General features: G+C 35.2%; 1 protein-coding gene across 1 annotated transcript in view; it reads left to right on the forward strand.

Annotated features, from left to right (window-relative positions):
• LOC148950619 (uncharacterized) overlaps positions 1-16,189 on the forward strand; it is a 150,533-nt gene that overhangs the window by 65,513 nt on the left and 68,831 nt on the right. The window contains exons 4-5 of the mRNA XM_089091675.1: positions 817-901; positions 2,875-2,998. Coding sequence (XP_088947801.1) covers positions 817-901; positions 2,875-2,998 — 209 coding nt within the window. The remainder of the gene's footprint in view (positions 1-816; positions 902-2,874; positions 2,999-16,189) is intronic.

Here is a 16,189-nt window from a genome sequence, read left to right on the forward strand (position 1 = left end):
CCAAACTTGACTTCTTTAGCAGTTCCCACATAATTCACCAGTACCCTTCTTTCAATAGAAGAAACTGATACTTGCATAGTTAAATAAATTTCCAAGGTGATTGTCATGATCGGATAGACATCTTGTAGACTGAGTTTGTAGATAGCGGATAAAATATTATGCGGTGTTAATAACAACTTCAACTTAATGGTTTTTAGTATGTAAACTATGGGTGTTAAGTTTTAGTTTTTGTTTTTAGCCTCAGTTTTTTCCTCTCCTGAGTGTGTCCAAAAAAAAACAAATTTTCCAGTAAATAATTTTCATAATACCTCTAATATAGTCATATTGAATATAATTCATAAGTATCAAAAACCGTAGGTGCGACAATAATGAGCTTTTTTTGTCACACTGAATTGCGCTTAAAATGTAAAATTTGAAATGTTGTTTACTCCTTTAATAGCCATATAAATATGGTCCTGATTATACATCTATTAGCAAGGATAAACAAATACAAAACAAATATTCTAAATTTGAAGACAATGTGAGAATGTGAATATACAAAAAAGGTCAGTTCGTATCTAAAAACATTAAAAATTTTTAAGAGTTCTACGGGCTTTCACTCTATACGTAACAGAGTATGTTTTCGTTAATGTGGGGTCTTTCAGGAATGAAAAAATCATAAAGGAAAGTAAATAATAATAATAAACGCCTTTCTAGTTATTTTTTCGGAAAATATTACTGTTGTTGCAATGCTGTACGTGTGTCAATAGAAGAAAAATACGGGAAAGTTTATTGGAAAAAATGACCGAAATTGTTATAATTCTTTTCCTTTCCTAGCACTCGGTGAAGGAAGAGATCTCCAAGGGAAATCTGAAGATTGTCCAATTGGCAGTTCAAAAAAGAAGAAAAAAAGAAGACATAGGTACCTCTCTTTTCTTTTATAAAACAATTTATAAAATGTAGAAACAAGTTTGTTCTTACACTGACTGCTGCAGAAAACAAATACAAACTTTCCCTTAGAATTTCTTTGAATTGCTACTGACAACTAATTTTTCAACCCCTTAGCTTCATCGGTCAAAAAGATAATTAAGCTCAGTGTCCCATGGCAATGTTATATCTGACTCGTGGCCTTAGAGACCAATCGATTCCGTATTCAAGTCAAGGAACCTCCTTGACAAGAACTCTCCACAAAGAGTCTACCCCATCTCCTAGCCCCAGTGAATCCCACAAATTTTGGGCATGGGACCAAAGTAACTAAGTTGGCTTCATATGGTATTATATTTTGGCCAAGTTGTATTGGTCTTACTATATGTAACCGATGGACAAAAACAGCAGTTAAATGTACCCATCCCCTAACCACCAGCCTAAAACTATTTAGTAAGCTGCTTATGCTGGTGAAAAAAATGACATCAACGTCTTATATTGTTTTGGGGAGATATCACTTTCTTCCGCTACTGAAAGAATGATATACAAGCAAAAGTATGCATGCAAAAGAAGTACCGCTTAAATGAACCCATCATTACCAAAATGCAATAATCCTGTAGGTTGCTGGTGCTGGTAAAAAAAAGATGACATCCTAAGTTGCCGCTATTTGTGCCGAATGACACTTTTTCTTCAGCTGTCAGTCTGAGTTTATAAAATGTAAATAGCTACAAAAATCATTCCCCAGTAGGCTGTTCGCTGGGGCAAAAAAAAAGAAAAGACAGTAGAGCCTCAGTGCTATCATGCTAAAACACAGTGTCCTTTTAATTTTTGAGAAGGAGAGTTGTGAATCTGTTTTAAGTGTTTTGATTATGACGATTCTGATGGAAAAGTTATTTCAATCTGACATTATTTTCAAGAAGTTTGAGACACCTTTTTGGTACAGTCAGGAATTTACTGGACTGATTATAAGATCCAAAAGGACCCAAATCCAGAACGAACCAGAATGTAGTTGTCATTTTCGAATAAATATGGTTGACAGTGTCTTCAAAATATGCATCCTTTACCTTTTAGTTTCTGTAGGGGTTTCTTTACTCTTTGATAGGTGTGGGCTACTGCAGCAGCGGTGATAGTGAAGCAGTGAGGGTTATTTTGAAAGTGAATGTAGACCGAGGGAAACCATATAGGATAATTTTCTGCGAGTGGTGGCTATCATAACATTAAGAGCCTCTAGATTTACAGCTTTACTCTAAACAAGATTGAAAAAATGAAATACTGTTTTAGCTAAATTAAGGCTTAAAAACACAAGAATGTGCAGAAATGACTTATCTCTATCATTCATTTTACTTGGATTATCCACTATACAATATCTATTTAACCATATATTTTTGTTATTATTATTATTACTATTGTTATTATTGTTTCTATTACTTATTATTGTTATCATTATCATTTCAAGACAATTTACACAGAAATTTACTAGTTGTAGAGGGACCCAGATATCAAAAATGAGATATATATACAAATCCCAGTAGGAGTGCGAATTTGGAGAAAGGAGTGCTGTGAGAAGGTTCATAGAAACTTATGGTCCCCAGGGGCGGATCCAGGATTTTATTTAGTGGGGGGGGGGGAATAGGTTGATCCAAAAAATGTTTTTAGGGAGGGGCGCAAAATAGGTTTATCCGATAAACTTGCGTTAGGAGCAAGTTTAACTAACGCAAACTTGGGTTAATTAAGTAAATTACACTACTTTAGACTACGCTAGGGGGGCACCCCCCCCGCCCCCCCAATACGCCACTGATGGTCCCAAATTCACGCGTTACTCTTGATCAGATGTCCAAGGCTGAACATAATTTACAGGGCTAGGACCAAACAGCAGGGAATTCGAAATAAAACTATACTTTCTAAGGCGCCAAGTTCCCTCCATTGGAAACAGTTTTTCATTTAAGTATATCGTAATAGTCTATATTTCAGGACAATTTTTACAAGTTACCAGTTAGAAGAACTAGAAAAGGCCTTTAAGGACGCACACTACCCGGATGTTTATGCCCGTGAAATGCTATCATTAAAAACTGATCTGCCAGAAGATAGAATACAGGTTAGTTCTTATTACTAGCATTCTTAGATGTTACATGTCTTAGATGTTATTTTTGAAGTAGTTAATTGACTCAATTTTCTGTTTTATTTTTGTTTTAAAATACAAAAATTCAATAAAAAATGGAATGGGAATTGATTACAAATTGGAATATTTGTATCTTAATGTGGCTTTTTAGTAAAACTGTTATTTCTAAAAATAAATAAAAAAAATATTTCAGTCTTCTGAACGTAAGAGTAGTGGTTTAAACGTATTTACGAATTTCTCAGAATGTCAGCACAGCAACGTCGGTGTAATATCAATAGGGTTCGCCGTTTGGAAGATTTTAGCCATCAAAAGCTACAAAAAAATAAATAATAATAATGAAACAATAAAAGGTAATAGATTACAAATGTCTAAATGGTAAAAAAAAATTAGTTGTAATTGGAATTACGAGATATTCATCAAAAGACAATTCATTATTTTAATTTTTTCTTAGATGTTACATTCCAATTCCATATTTAATCCAATTTTTTTTTCTATTTTAAAATATAATAGAACATAAACCCAAATGAGATTTAGTAACTGATTAAAGTTTTCGCATCTCACTACTGCTTTATCTCAGAGCTTTTATTTTCCCAGAATAAAAAATAGTGGTTTTTAACCTAAAACAACAGCATGAAGCCGTATGTGAAATTAAACCAAAACACATATCCTTTTAAAAAAGAAAACAAAAGTTGGAGTAGATAGATAATACCAGTAAAGTAGCTGGCAATTTTCGTGGAATTTCAAACTACAATTACTAAGAACTTGCCTATCGGAGGGAATGCTTTATTTGAGTTTCAGACTTTCCCTTGAATTATTTATTTCATTCAATAGTTAACGCTAATGATTTCTAAACAGAGAAGTCATTTGAATTTTTGTTGGGAAAGGGAGCAAACAATTTTTTTAAGGGAAGGTGATTCTATTCTTAACACAATCGAAAAAATTTCCTTGCTTAATCACATATGTTATGATTTTTTAACTGACATTCTATTACCCGTTGAAAGTCCTCCCCAAAACAGCATCTTTATGAGCCCAGGGTACCGCCTTTTTACATTCGTCCCTGAATCATATTACCATAAGGTAAAATTTCCTACCTAAACATTTTTTTTCGAAAGTTACTTTAAACTTTCATTACTCTGGGATGTAGTTCACTTTTTACTAGGTTGCAGCTACTGCTGCCACCGTGATTTTTCACACCTACACTATATGAGTTGAAGTATTGTTTACAGATCATCAGAATTAAAGTTTACTCTTTCTCCTCTGGGATGAGCCTTGTCACAGCATTTTGTCTCTTTAGAAGATAACTTCTTTAATTAAGAAGTGTGTAAACACATGTTAGAGCTAATCTTATCAGAATCACAAGGCTTCAATAGCAAGTGGGTCCCAATTAATTTCTAATTGTCCCAGTCGCTAGTACCCCAGGGGTTTCAAAACTAATTAGAAAGCGCTTAATGACTTGTCTCAACGCGTGGCATTACAATTATTTCTGGACCATGTCTATGTTTTCTCCAGATAGAAAAATGATAATTGGAAATAAGACAAAATGCTATCCGCCCAAAAAACAGAATGGCACTTGAGAATTTGTTTTTTCCTTATTTTGTTTTGTATTTATTTTTGGATAGTATGACTATGTACGTGAAAGATACATAACTGTCCAAGAATAGCACTTTTTAAATTTAACCCTCAACAGTTTGTACAACAGCTTTGCATACACTTTTAAATATTTTTTTTTCAAGACTAATTTATCTAATACAAGAATAAATCTCATGAATAAGGCCGAAGGTACAGTTTGTGTGGCTCCGAAGCAACTAAGATTATGAGTATTAATTACCTAGAATAAACTAACCCTCTGACTTATTTATAGACCCAATGAAAATTGTTTATAACCTTGTTCCATATTACTGATACTTCTGTAGCTAACCAGGTACTAAGACGGCCACCTCTCGTGAAGAGCGTGGCTCCACATTTTTTTCTATTGGTCGAAAATGTTCCCAATTCTTCGCTAGCCTTTTCAGGTCTCTAAACTAGATCTCGAAACTAAACTTATCCCTCGCCGAAATCAAATGTTTACTATTATCCAAATTTTTATTCATTGGCATGAAAGTAACATATTGCTCAGAAATGGTTAGACTATTGGTTAAACTTGGTCATCAGGTTTTATTCATTGTGTTTGATGACGCATGTCTATTTCCAAATTGATGCGGTGGTTTTCAGTTTTTCAAAAACTTTAAGGATTTAAATGAGAAGCAAGCTGTGTAATATGACAGTGATTGGCTGAACAAGGTGGCATGATTTTGGGATGGGAAACGTCAAATTAAGTTGTGCAACTTGTGAGCCAGAGACAAACCTAAAGTTTGTTTACTTTATTTTTTCTTATTTCAATCGCGGCGCAGCTCCGGTAATTCCATTTAGTATATTTGCCTCTGGAAATGCGATTAGTTGACACAGATTCAGTAGAAAAATTATTTCCGTGCCCTCCCTCCTAGAAGGTTACAATTGCTCTAGTTACAGTCAAAAGGGTAAAAAGTATTGTTGGGAAGCCGAATTTGTATCGTTGCCTCCCCCCTAAAAATTAATGTTGTATTCATCCCTACATTTTATATTGCTGTTTGTCGTTTTAAGTTGCGATTATGGAGCATGTGATTAAAAAACAAGGCCACTTTTTGAAAATAAGTTTTTGTGATTTAACGATCTAAAGCATCTTACATCTTTCCTTGGTTTGAAAATCCCTTTTTGTTCTATTCTTCATAATTTGTTTGATTTTCAATACAATCCTACATCATAGATTAAGTTGTAAAGTTAGAACCCTTTTTGACCAGCAAGTTAACAATAAACCAAAAATTTTTTCAGGAAGTGGTTCGATGATAAGTCACTTTTGTGTGTGCGTTCGTAAAGACATAATTCTTTTCACATGAATTTTTGAAAAAAAAACTTCAAGCCATTTCATTGAATATCATAGTCATTACCTCATCAAGTTTCTTTCAACGTGCAAGTCTGTCACGAAGGAATTTCAAAAATTCCAAATTTTACTATCGTCGTCGTATTCTGTTTGCATCTGTTACGCTACATTCATGATCAATCATTTTATGCTTAATTTGTCATAACAACTAATTAGTTCTATTATCTGGGCTGACAATATTTTCTACTTTTTGTTTTGAGAAGGATTTGATCCTGAATTTAAACCCTAAACGAGTCACGAAAAAAGATAGAATCGACGAACCAAATCAGCCTCTTACAGAGTAAGTCACGTTGGAGCATAATGGATTCCTAATATTCGCCAAGGAAACAATGGAGTCCTTAGAAGGTGTGAAGGAAGAGCTATTGAAATCAAGTCATTTAGTAAAGTGCTAACTCATAGTCTTCCCTTATTGCTTAAGCTCAAAGAGGGCTATTGACGCCTGGAATTTCATTACTAATTTATCAATTGTGTCCGAGAATTCTAAATGGAAAATGAGCTCATAATTGAGCATTTGAGTAAGACAAATTATTGAGGACACCAATTAGTAACAGAGAGGAACGTCATGGTTGGAGAATTGAACCCTGGATTTCGATTATAGTTTCACGTAAGTGAACTGCAGATAGCAATGGTGCATCCACAGATTCAGTCAGGATGGGGCCCAACTTAGTCTAGATTTGGCTAGGGACTAAGGGGCTAAGTTTGTCAAGGGCCCCAACCTAGTGTTTGTCAAGGGCAAATTATTGAGTTTTTGAAGTATACAATCACTACAAAAAGAGCGATGTGTCTCCTATGTATTTTTTTTCTGGCCCATCAAAGAGAGCGAATAGTTCTAAGAAAATGGATGAGAGCTCATTTATTTGCAAGTTAAAAATTATAGTGATCTTTTCAGTAAAAACTATAATTATCAGAAACAGATGTTTTAGTTTTAAACTAAAATGTATCTAAAACAGATGCTTTGGAGATTTATTTTGAGAGTAGATGGATGTATTGCGCCTTACTATAGTCGGGGTTATGCAGTAATTTCCAATTTGTGGGATAGAAGAGCTTAATGTGAGGCCATTACGCCGGTACCCCCTCCATCTTTCCCCATTAGCTTATTGGACGGATTTCCGATATGTGTGATCAATGTTCCAAATTGAGGTAACTCCTTCTTCTTTTTTTTTTAAAGAAAGGTGGATTTGTTTTACAATTTGCTGTAATCAGTTCAGCAAATCTTGAAACATTTAAAGATTTTCAGGGAAACAAACGTAACTTCTAACCTTTTAGACGGACCTGCTCCAAACTAAAATTATTCAAAACTTGTATTTTCTTTATAATCATTTATTTCTTGGTGGCCACTGTGCAACCCGAGGTTGTTGTAGTTTGCTTCTACTGCGTCTCATTTTATAATAATTTGTTTTCTCAAATTTGGCTTTTTGTGCTTATTCAAAATATATAGAATTCATTAAGCTCAATGTTATCCCTCAAAAACTACGAGCCTGGAGAAATTTGCCTGGTTTTCGAAAAAGGAGAAAACACCCCCAAAAAGTCAAGCAATCTTAATGGAATTCACCTCATCAGATTGGCATGTCTGCCAATTCTTCTGTAGTAGTTTTAAACTTCTATCTACAAAAGTGTGGAATTTTGTATTTTTTTTTTCAACCAGAAGAAAGGTCACGGAGGCGTGGTTATTTGTGTTCGTGTTTATTTTTCGACAGGGCACTGCACTGCCTCTGGAGAAAGGGCTAATTTGCCCGTTGTTCAAACATACTATTTATTATTCGGAAGTGTACGGAAACTCTCGGGGGAGGTATGTTTGGGGGGGGGGGGGTAAACCTTTCCCGCAGGTAGAATTTTCCATTGGAAGTAAAGCCTCTGGGGGAAATTTCACAAAGCGGGAGCGGGGAGGCAAGGGGGGTTCATGGTATAGTGTGAAAAACGGTAAGAAATCAAATGTTTTAAAAGTAAGCATTTTTCTGTTGAAAATTAGGAGCATCATTAAAACTTACAACTAATAGAAATCATTTCATATAAAAGGAAGGCGACCCCCTCCTCAGCCCACGCTCGTTAAACAAAAGTGTGAGTTTTCCTCACAATTCTTTTAGAAAGACTGCTCGAACACAAGAGCCAATGAACTTGAATGAGAGGTGTTTTTAAAGAGCTTTAAGATGTTTGAGTAAAGAGTGAGGGTTGAGGATGGGGTAGCTCCCTCATATATGGAATAATTTTTGTTCGTTTTAGGTTTTAGTGTCGCTCCTTACTTTCAGCAGAAGAAACTTGTTTTTACTTATTTAATCGAGTCAATACACAACTCGAGCGGAAGATTGAGCCCATCTCCATGAAATGTTAGGAATTTAATTATAAATAAATACCTTTCCGGACTTAAAACCACTTTTCTATAGTTAAACCCCTCTCCCAGTATATGCTGGACTTTCTTTCAAATCAAAAGTCCTGGTTATGACCCTGATTCTAATTGACCTGCATGTATAGTTTTTCTATTTGATCAAGCTATTAAACTATTGCTTTGTTTCTTCTTTCCGGTGTTTGCTAAGCCAAGATTGTAGTCCAAGATTAGTAAATTTATATAAGACGCCCAAATCAAGTTGATACATTTTTTACAAAGGCAAAATGAGCCTGAATCAAATAAGGAAAAAAAATATTGTGAGCCCGGTTTTCAGTTACCGGGTTTGATCCCCCCCCCCCCTTCCCAATGATAAATCCTGTGTATAAACAATAAGAAAATCGCATTTTTATAAATTGTTTAATAATTTGCCAAAAATAAGTGTATCCTTTCTTGTCAATGTTTTAAGAACTTTCCTCACATAACGTTTTCTCTTCAATTATTTTTTTTTTAATTAACTGCTTCCTCCACTTGACTAAAGGCAAATACTGAGAGCGGAACAAAATTTTTCATGTGTCAACTTTTTACCTTTTTTGGCGATTTCGTCTTTTAAAAACAGGTGACGAACTGGAAACCCTGCTGTTAAAATTGTGCAAAGCCAACTAAAGAGCCGCCTCCCAGACCCGCTGATAGTCACTAAAAGATGGCTAATTTACCGCAATCATATCGTTTAGCAATTTCAACAAAATCGTTTTCAGGTTATCTATGTTGAACCCAGCAAGAGCTTAAAGCCTTGTCATCTACCGGTCCCAAGCGCTTTAGACACGATTTCTTCCAAATTAGAACGTGCCAGAATAGCATGGTTGAGCACGGGTTCTGAAAGGCCCGAGCACGAGCACTGAAAACGATAATATGCATAGCCTGTGTCCAATCCTGCGTTGGATGTAGAGTCACCTAAAATGGGGCTTGCATAAAACTTAAATCTGGGACACATTAGCCCACACATTTTCATAATTAAGCGTCCTTATAGCGGTGTTCAAACTTTTCAAGAGTTTGTTACTATTCCATTGCCATAGTTACTTAAACGTGCGAGGGAAATATCAATTATATTTCCCCACTGATTATTATGCCTACCCGTTAATTGCACTATCTTATCTCCACTATGATTGTCAGAGAAGCATGCTTTTCTCTTAATTGTCAATTTTGTCTTCGACGGCGTGGGCACTGTATTATACCATTAGTGTGATATTATTGGCTTTTACATCAAAGGAAAAAAAACGAATCTAAGGACCATTAGGCTGTTGGAAAGAAATCAATGACAAGCTAACTTTTGAAGCTGGATGTTATTGATGTCGAGAAGCGTATTAGTAGAATTTGCTAATGGCAACGTTATATTTTTTGTAATAATGTAGACGATAAGCAGAATTTAAAAGCTATGCATGAAACCTCATAGGCAGGACCCTCCCCAAGGATGGGGAGGGTCAAAATTCCAATAGTACAAGTTCCAATTGGCCAAAGTGTGTTTGCACAAATTTATGTCACAAGTTTAATTCATTTTTGTTGTTTTTTAATTTACAATCGAAACATTATTTGCTGTATATTTTTTCTACTTCATGCGAAATAAAAAATCAAAAGGGTCTGCAGGTAAGATGTTTGAGAAAAGTTATACTTTATAGCAGGAGCATAAATTGCTAGGGCAGTTGTAAGTAAATATAAACAAAACTCCTTATACTGCCTTATACTAATAAGCATATAGGCCTAACACTACAGATATACTGAATAGGGAGAACGTTCAATCATGCTCGAATGCGCAGGGTCACTTCAAACGAATTAACTAGGGTTTAAAAATTAGCTTATTATAATTGTATCTGGGAAAGCCCCTCCCCCACCTAGAATCTGAAAAGGTCTGTATAAATACTAAGTATTGAACACAAAATTGTTGCACAGGACTTTTCCTCAACTAAACCTCCTAAAATGATCTGAATCCGTTTGAAATGAAATTATGACTTCGTGTCTAAAGAGGAAATGTACATAAGGCCATGAGAACTTGTCCACCCATATCTCATGGTTTTTGCAAGTTTTTCCATATTATTCTAAAAAGTTTCTTATAAATAGTATGCTTTTTACTGTTCTGAAAGAAATCCTCCTATCGACTGTTTTTGACAAATACATGTGCAAGTGCCTACTTCAATGAGCGGTATTTTTGGAAATCCTGTATGGCAAGCTTATGAATTGATTGGGGATATCATGGACAAACATTTTCTGGGTTGAAGTCGAAATGCTTTGAAAAATGTTATTCACAATTTATTTTATTCCCTTGTCGGTTTTGGTAGTCTAATCAAACGCTGTCCTATGCTATTATATTTTCTATGAAAATATTTACTGACAAAGCAGTTTTTCCAGGTGCCAAGAATCATTCCTAAGTCAGTCAAGAGTGCTGGTGCCTTTGATCATTGCCGCTACTGAGATCATATTTGCAGATAGGTCACAGTTGACATTTTGCTGGCTATTTCATCCAAATTGTAGAAAAACATTGTTATTGTTTGAAACTTTGATTTCGACAACCATAAAAGAAAAAAAAATAGCTGAAAAGAATAGAGCCAGATTGAATTATGAATATAATAGTTAAATTGAAAGCTGACTTCTAAAAATGATGTGAAATGCAAGCAGACTAAAGCTTCTGTTTGACATGCATAGTCATGGAAAACTTTGATATTTCCCTTCTGAAGAGTAGGGTTGCATGTATCAAGGGATCAAAAACCGCCAAATAGGTAAAGGGCACAATGTAAGACTGAAGCAGGCACGCAAAACAGGGGGAGGATCTGAGTGCCAGTTATATCAACTGGGGGAAAAGCATTTGCACCTCACCTGTTTTTCTCCCCCCCCCCTTCCAATCGCTAGATTCCCCTAGGTATTGAAAAATACCTTTGTTTTAGCATTTTGTTGTAGAAAAGAAGCCGTACATCTTAACCTTTGCACTCATTTAGGTCTTTTGAAGCGTTTTACTTCTCATTTAAGCACTTTATAGCTAGAGGAAAAATTAAAATTTCATTTCAGGCAAGTGGGAACTTGCTTCAGGGCAAGTCCGACTAATCCATTATATATATTCTCTGCAGGGGATTTCCCGAGACAAGAGGAGGGGGAACTTTCTGAGACAAAATTTCTGGGAGGGGATACTCCTAGTACCGACAATACAAACTATTTATTTTACTACGACCTTGGAAAAAGCTTTGAAATTATGAGCTGCGTTTAGGCGTAATCTGCGAAAGAAAACGATCGATTTTTTTTAATTGTATAAAAAAAAGTACAAAAAAACTACCTAAACTCTATGAACTATAAAAAGATTACCTATAATTGGGCAGTTTAAGAATATCCTAATTTTTAAAATCATCTAGATATTGACAGAATCATTATTTATTTAGCTTTTTTATTGATCTCTTATGTGCCTCTTAACTGCCTAATTTATCTTTGTTTTTCCTAATGCATTTGCCTTACCTAGAAATTATTTTGGGTCTATCATAAATCAAGACTGTTTTACTCTTCTTTTTTTGCGCTTATGATACCAGAGGGCTTATCCACCATGTACACACCGTGGCGCAAGCCACGATTGGCGAAATTGTGCTGCGTATAATGTAAGGAGACGCAGCGTGGGGAAAGTTTGCCAAAAACTGGTGTTCTGTTTGCGAAGCGTCGTCAAGCAAGTGTCACTCCGAGAATTTAGTCTACAAAAGACTTAGTTTAGATTGAAAAAGAAATCCAGAAATCCACTTATTCTTGTTTTCGTGGGTGGAATCCCTCCATACCTGATGGACTGCCAAACATAGGTTATAATCTAAAATATTTTAGGTTATCATTTATAAAACACAACTAGCAAGTCCTGTGGTATGCCTTTCGTCTCTTGCCTTATATCAACTGTCTTAATAACTTTTGTAAAGCTTCTCTCTTTAAATCTCTTGTGTTTAAAGTAGCTCAAAGAAGTGCCACTTCTCTAATCGACCAGCTAGTCTCCCTTGATTTTTCCTTTTTTGATAACCCACTAATGTCTAGTCAAAAGAATAATAAACCTTAAACGCAGCCTTATTTCTTCAAAATAAGAAAGAACAGATTTTAGAACAATTTCTAGACTGGAAGAAAATAAAGGGCTACCAAAGGACAAAGATGTTAAAATATACCTTGAGAAAAAATTAATCTCAAGGTTTCTTCGCACAAAACTATTGTTTGGGTATAATATGAAATGGTAAAGATGGCGAAAGGATTGAAATGTATTATATTATTACTAGGTTTCATTTAACAATAGCATTCGTCAACCAAATTTGCGCGTAAAGTCAAATAAAACGGTTTAAATGCAAGTCAACCACTTAAAAAAAGAGTAAAATTAAGAAGGAACTACTTCATGTCAAGTAAAAGTTAGAATAAGGAACCATAGTCAACGCTATAGTGCTGTTTTTTTAAAGAGCAATATGTCCTGCATGTATCATTTTCTATTAATTCTTACTGTTATGTATATGTGTATATATGTATAAATATATATATATATATATATATATATATATATATATATATATATATATATATATATATATATATATATATATATATATATATATATATATATATATATATATATATATATATATATATATATATATATATATATATATATATATATATATATATATATATATATATATATATATATATATATATATATATATATATATATATATATATATTGCTCTTTAAAAAAACATTTATATACATTGCTCTTTAAAAAACCATTGTTCCTCTAAGTTTCTACTTATTTTTTTCAATCCCAAATATAAATTTCTTGTACCCTTTGGAAGGGCTAAAACCGGTTTTAGGGAGGCCAGTTATTCTTTCAACACCAACAGGGAACACTTTTGATCTAAATAGCACCAGTCAAACTTTTAAAACAGCCGTTGTTGAATGGGAAGAGTCATAAAGTCCGAAAAAAATGTATTTTTGACTGACCTAAGGGAGGCAGTCAGTCCTATACTACCTGCACCTGTTGATTTTACTTTTTTTAGACAGAATGTATGCTTCTTCCTTTTAAAAACAAGCACGACTCCGTTTTCTTCCTTTTAAGTCAATTAAAAAAAAAAGAGTTTAGCCAAACGAATTTTTTTTACCCAGTCTGTTTAGTTTTGAGCAAATCACAATGATTTTCTGGCCTTTTTTTAGCCTTTTATAGGGAGGAGGCTATAGGGCAACTCCACCAGGGGCGGATCCAGGATTTTTTCAGGGGGGGGCAAATAGGTTGATCTGATAAACTTGCGTTAGGATCAAGTTTTATTAACGCAAACTTGAGTTAATTCGGGGGGCGCCCCCCTGGATCCGCCACTGAACTCCACCCTTATATATGATAATTTATTATTGTTTTGAGCTTGGTCTAATTCTCCATCTTAATTTCTGTTTGTTTTGAGTTTCATTTTAGTATTCACTATTATTTATCCCCCAGAGGATTTTTCCAAAGAAGTTGTCTAAATGCAGATACCCATTGCACTGACGGCATGTCAAACACCAAGCTCTACAAAAAGTGTGGTTCGATCCCATTTCCTAGGGCTAAAATGAAAGAAAGGTTTAGATGGCTAGGGCACGTTCTGCGGATGAAGAATGACAAATTGCCAAAGATTGTCGTTTTCGGCCAACTGTCTAGAGCTAAACGGAAAGAAGGTCATCTTCTGTTGGAGTGGGAGGAATTCGTAAGGAAATATGTAAGGGAAATGGGAACTTCCCGGTAGGGTGTAAAGAGCGAGACTTTGAATAGCTTGGGATGGAGGAGGAGCTATTACACGTTTTACGGATGAAGGACAACTGATTTCCAAAGATTGTTGTTGGTCATGCATATGGGGCCTAACTTTTTTCAATTGGGTCCTTACTAAAACAAATAAAAAAAAACAAGTTTTTTTAACTGAAAGTAAGGAACGACGTTAAAACTTAAAACAAACAGAAATTATTCCTTTTATCAAAGGGGATGTCCCCTCCTTAACGCCTCGCTCTTTACGCTAAAGTTTTCCATTGTACAAAAAAATAGAGTTGTGAGAAAGTCAAACTTTAGCGTAAAGAGCGAGGCGTTAAGGAGGGGACAGCCCCTTTCATATAAGGAATAATTTCTGTTCGTTTTGTTTTAACGTCGTTCCTTACTTTCAGTTAAAAAAACTTGTTTTTTTAATTTAATTTTTGAACGTTAGTAGTAATCTAACTTATACTTTGCGCAGGCCCCCGTACAAACAGGTTTTTTTCTAGTAGTTACAGGTCAACACACTCTTTGCCAGGGGAATGACGCGATTTCAAAGTTCACTGCCTTTTTGGTGATAAGCTCAAAAAAAGACCAGCACGTCTTGTTTTCAGAGCAGGAATGACGCAGTTTCAAAGTTCATTTTTGATCTGGTTAAGTGGGATATAATCTGGTTTGGTTTGCTATTGCGAGAGGACTCAAGCGATTTCTTTCTTTGTCATGAGATTTACGTAATTAATTAAACCTGTATTATAAAACCGGCGTGTCTTGTTTCGTTGTAATGCAATTATTTTTTGTATATACAAAAAGGGGTAATGAGATATGCGAGCATTTGCAAAAAGGGGTAATTAATGTTGAAAAGGGTAATTAATTCTTTAGTTTAAGATATTTTCGAATTTTTTGCGAAAAGATCTCAGTTACATACGGATTCAGTTACACGGGGATTAGTTAAATGGGGTCAAGTTGCATGGGGGGTTCAATAGAACGAGGGGTTGCAATTATTTTTTGAATATACAAAAAGGGGAAATGAGATATGCGAGCATTTGCAAAAAAGGGGTAAATAATGTTGAAAAGGGTAATTACTTCTTTAGTTTACGAGATTTGCGAATTTTTTGCGAAAAGATCTCAGTTACATACGGATTCAGTTACACGGGGATTAGTTAAATGAGGTCAAGTTGCATGGGGGTTCAATAGCACGAGGGGTTCAGTTGCATGGAGGAGTTCAGAAGCTTGGGATTCAATTACATGGGGTCGGTGGTCGTTATAATACACAAGTTCTATTTGAACAGTGTTGTGAGATCCCCTACCACACCCCCAAAGGACTCCGATCCCTCCCATCCCAACCCGTGTATTAGCGAAGTTACTCTGTGGTCGTTTCATCTTTTGTATTATTTTATTAAATTACAGTTTGATAAAAGACCAAAAAGTTTTATATATTTTTTTTAAGTGAAAAACACTATTTTATTTTCTTATTTTTTAAAAAAATTTGGAAGAAACTAAATTTCAGTTGGGGTGGGGGGGAGGGGAGGAGGGGGCAAAATGAGGTCTGGGGTGAAAATTTGGTCTGAGAGAGGCAGTTGTCCCCTCTGTCCCATAGGAAATTACGCTCCTCAACCCAGCCCCTTGCCACTTACTGACAGGGGTGAATCCGGGGAGAGGGTTAAAAGTTCAAGTGCCCTGTTTAAGCGACCAAAAAACTGAAGGGGCAACTAAGCTCCATTCAATGCTCAATTTCCCCAAAGTTATAGGGGTCATGTTTGTCTCTTTGGGCTATGTGTATCTCTTTGGGAGCGTTTGAATCTTTTGGTTACTAAAGTATTATATTTTTATCATGTTTTAGGATATTCGATTAGGATTAACTTAACTTCATTCCTTGAGTGTTGTCGGGAGTAACATGTAAGTACCAAATTTTGAGTTCACTGCAGGGGATTTTCCACAAGGAGAATTTTCCATGGGGAGGGAATTTTCCAGGAGGTGAATTGCTACAAGTTTCGTCCACTAGCCTGAACGATGGAAATTCAATAGCTCAGAATTGGGGTCTTAGTCCACCAGCCTGAACGGTGGAAATTCACTAGCTCGGAATTGGGGTCTTAGTCCACCAGCCTGAATGGTTGAAATTCACTAGCTCAGAAT

Source organism: Artemia sp. Qi Xiang Cuo, chromosome 7 (genome assembly GCF_049724085.1).
Source record: "Artemia sp. Qi Xiang Cuo chromosome 7, ASM4972408v1, whole genome shotgun sequence".
Lineage (NCBI taxonomy): Eukaryota > Metazoa > Arthropoda > Branchiopoda > Anostraca > Artemiidae > Artemia > Artemia sp. Qi Xiang Cuo.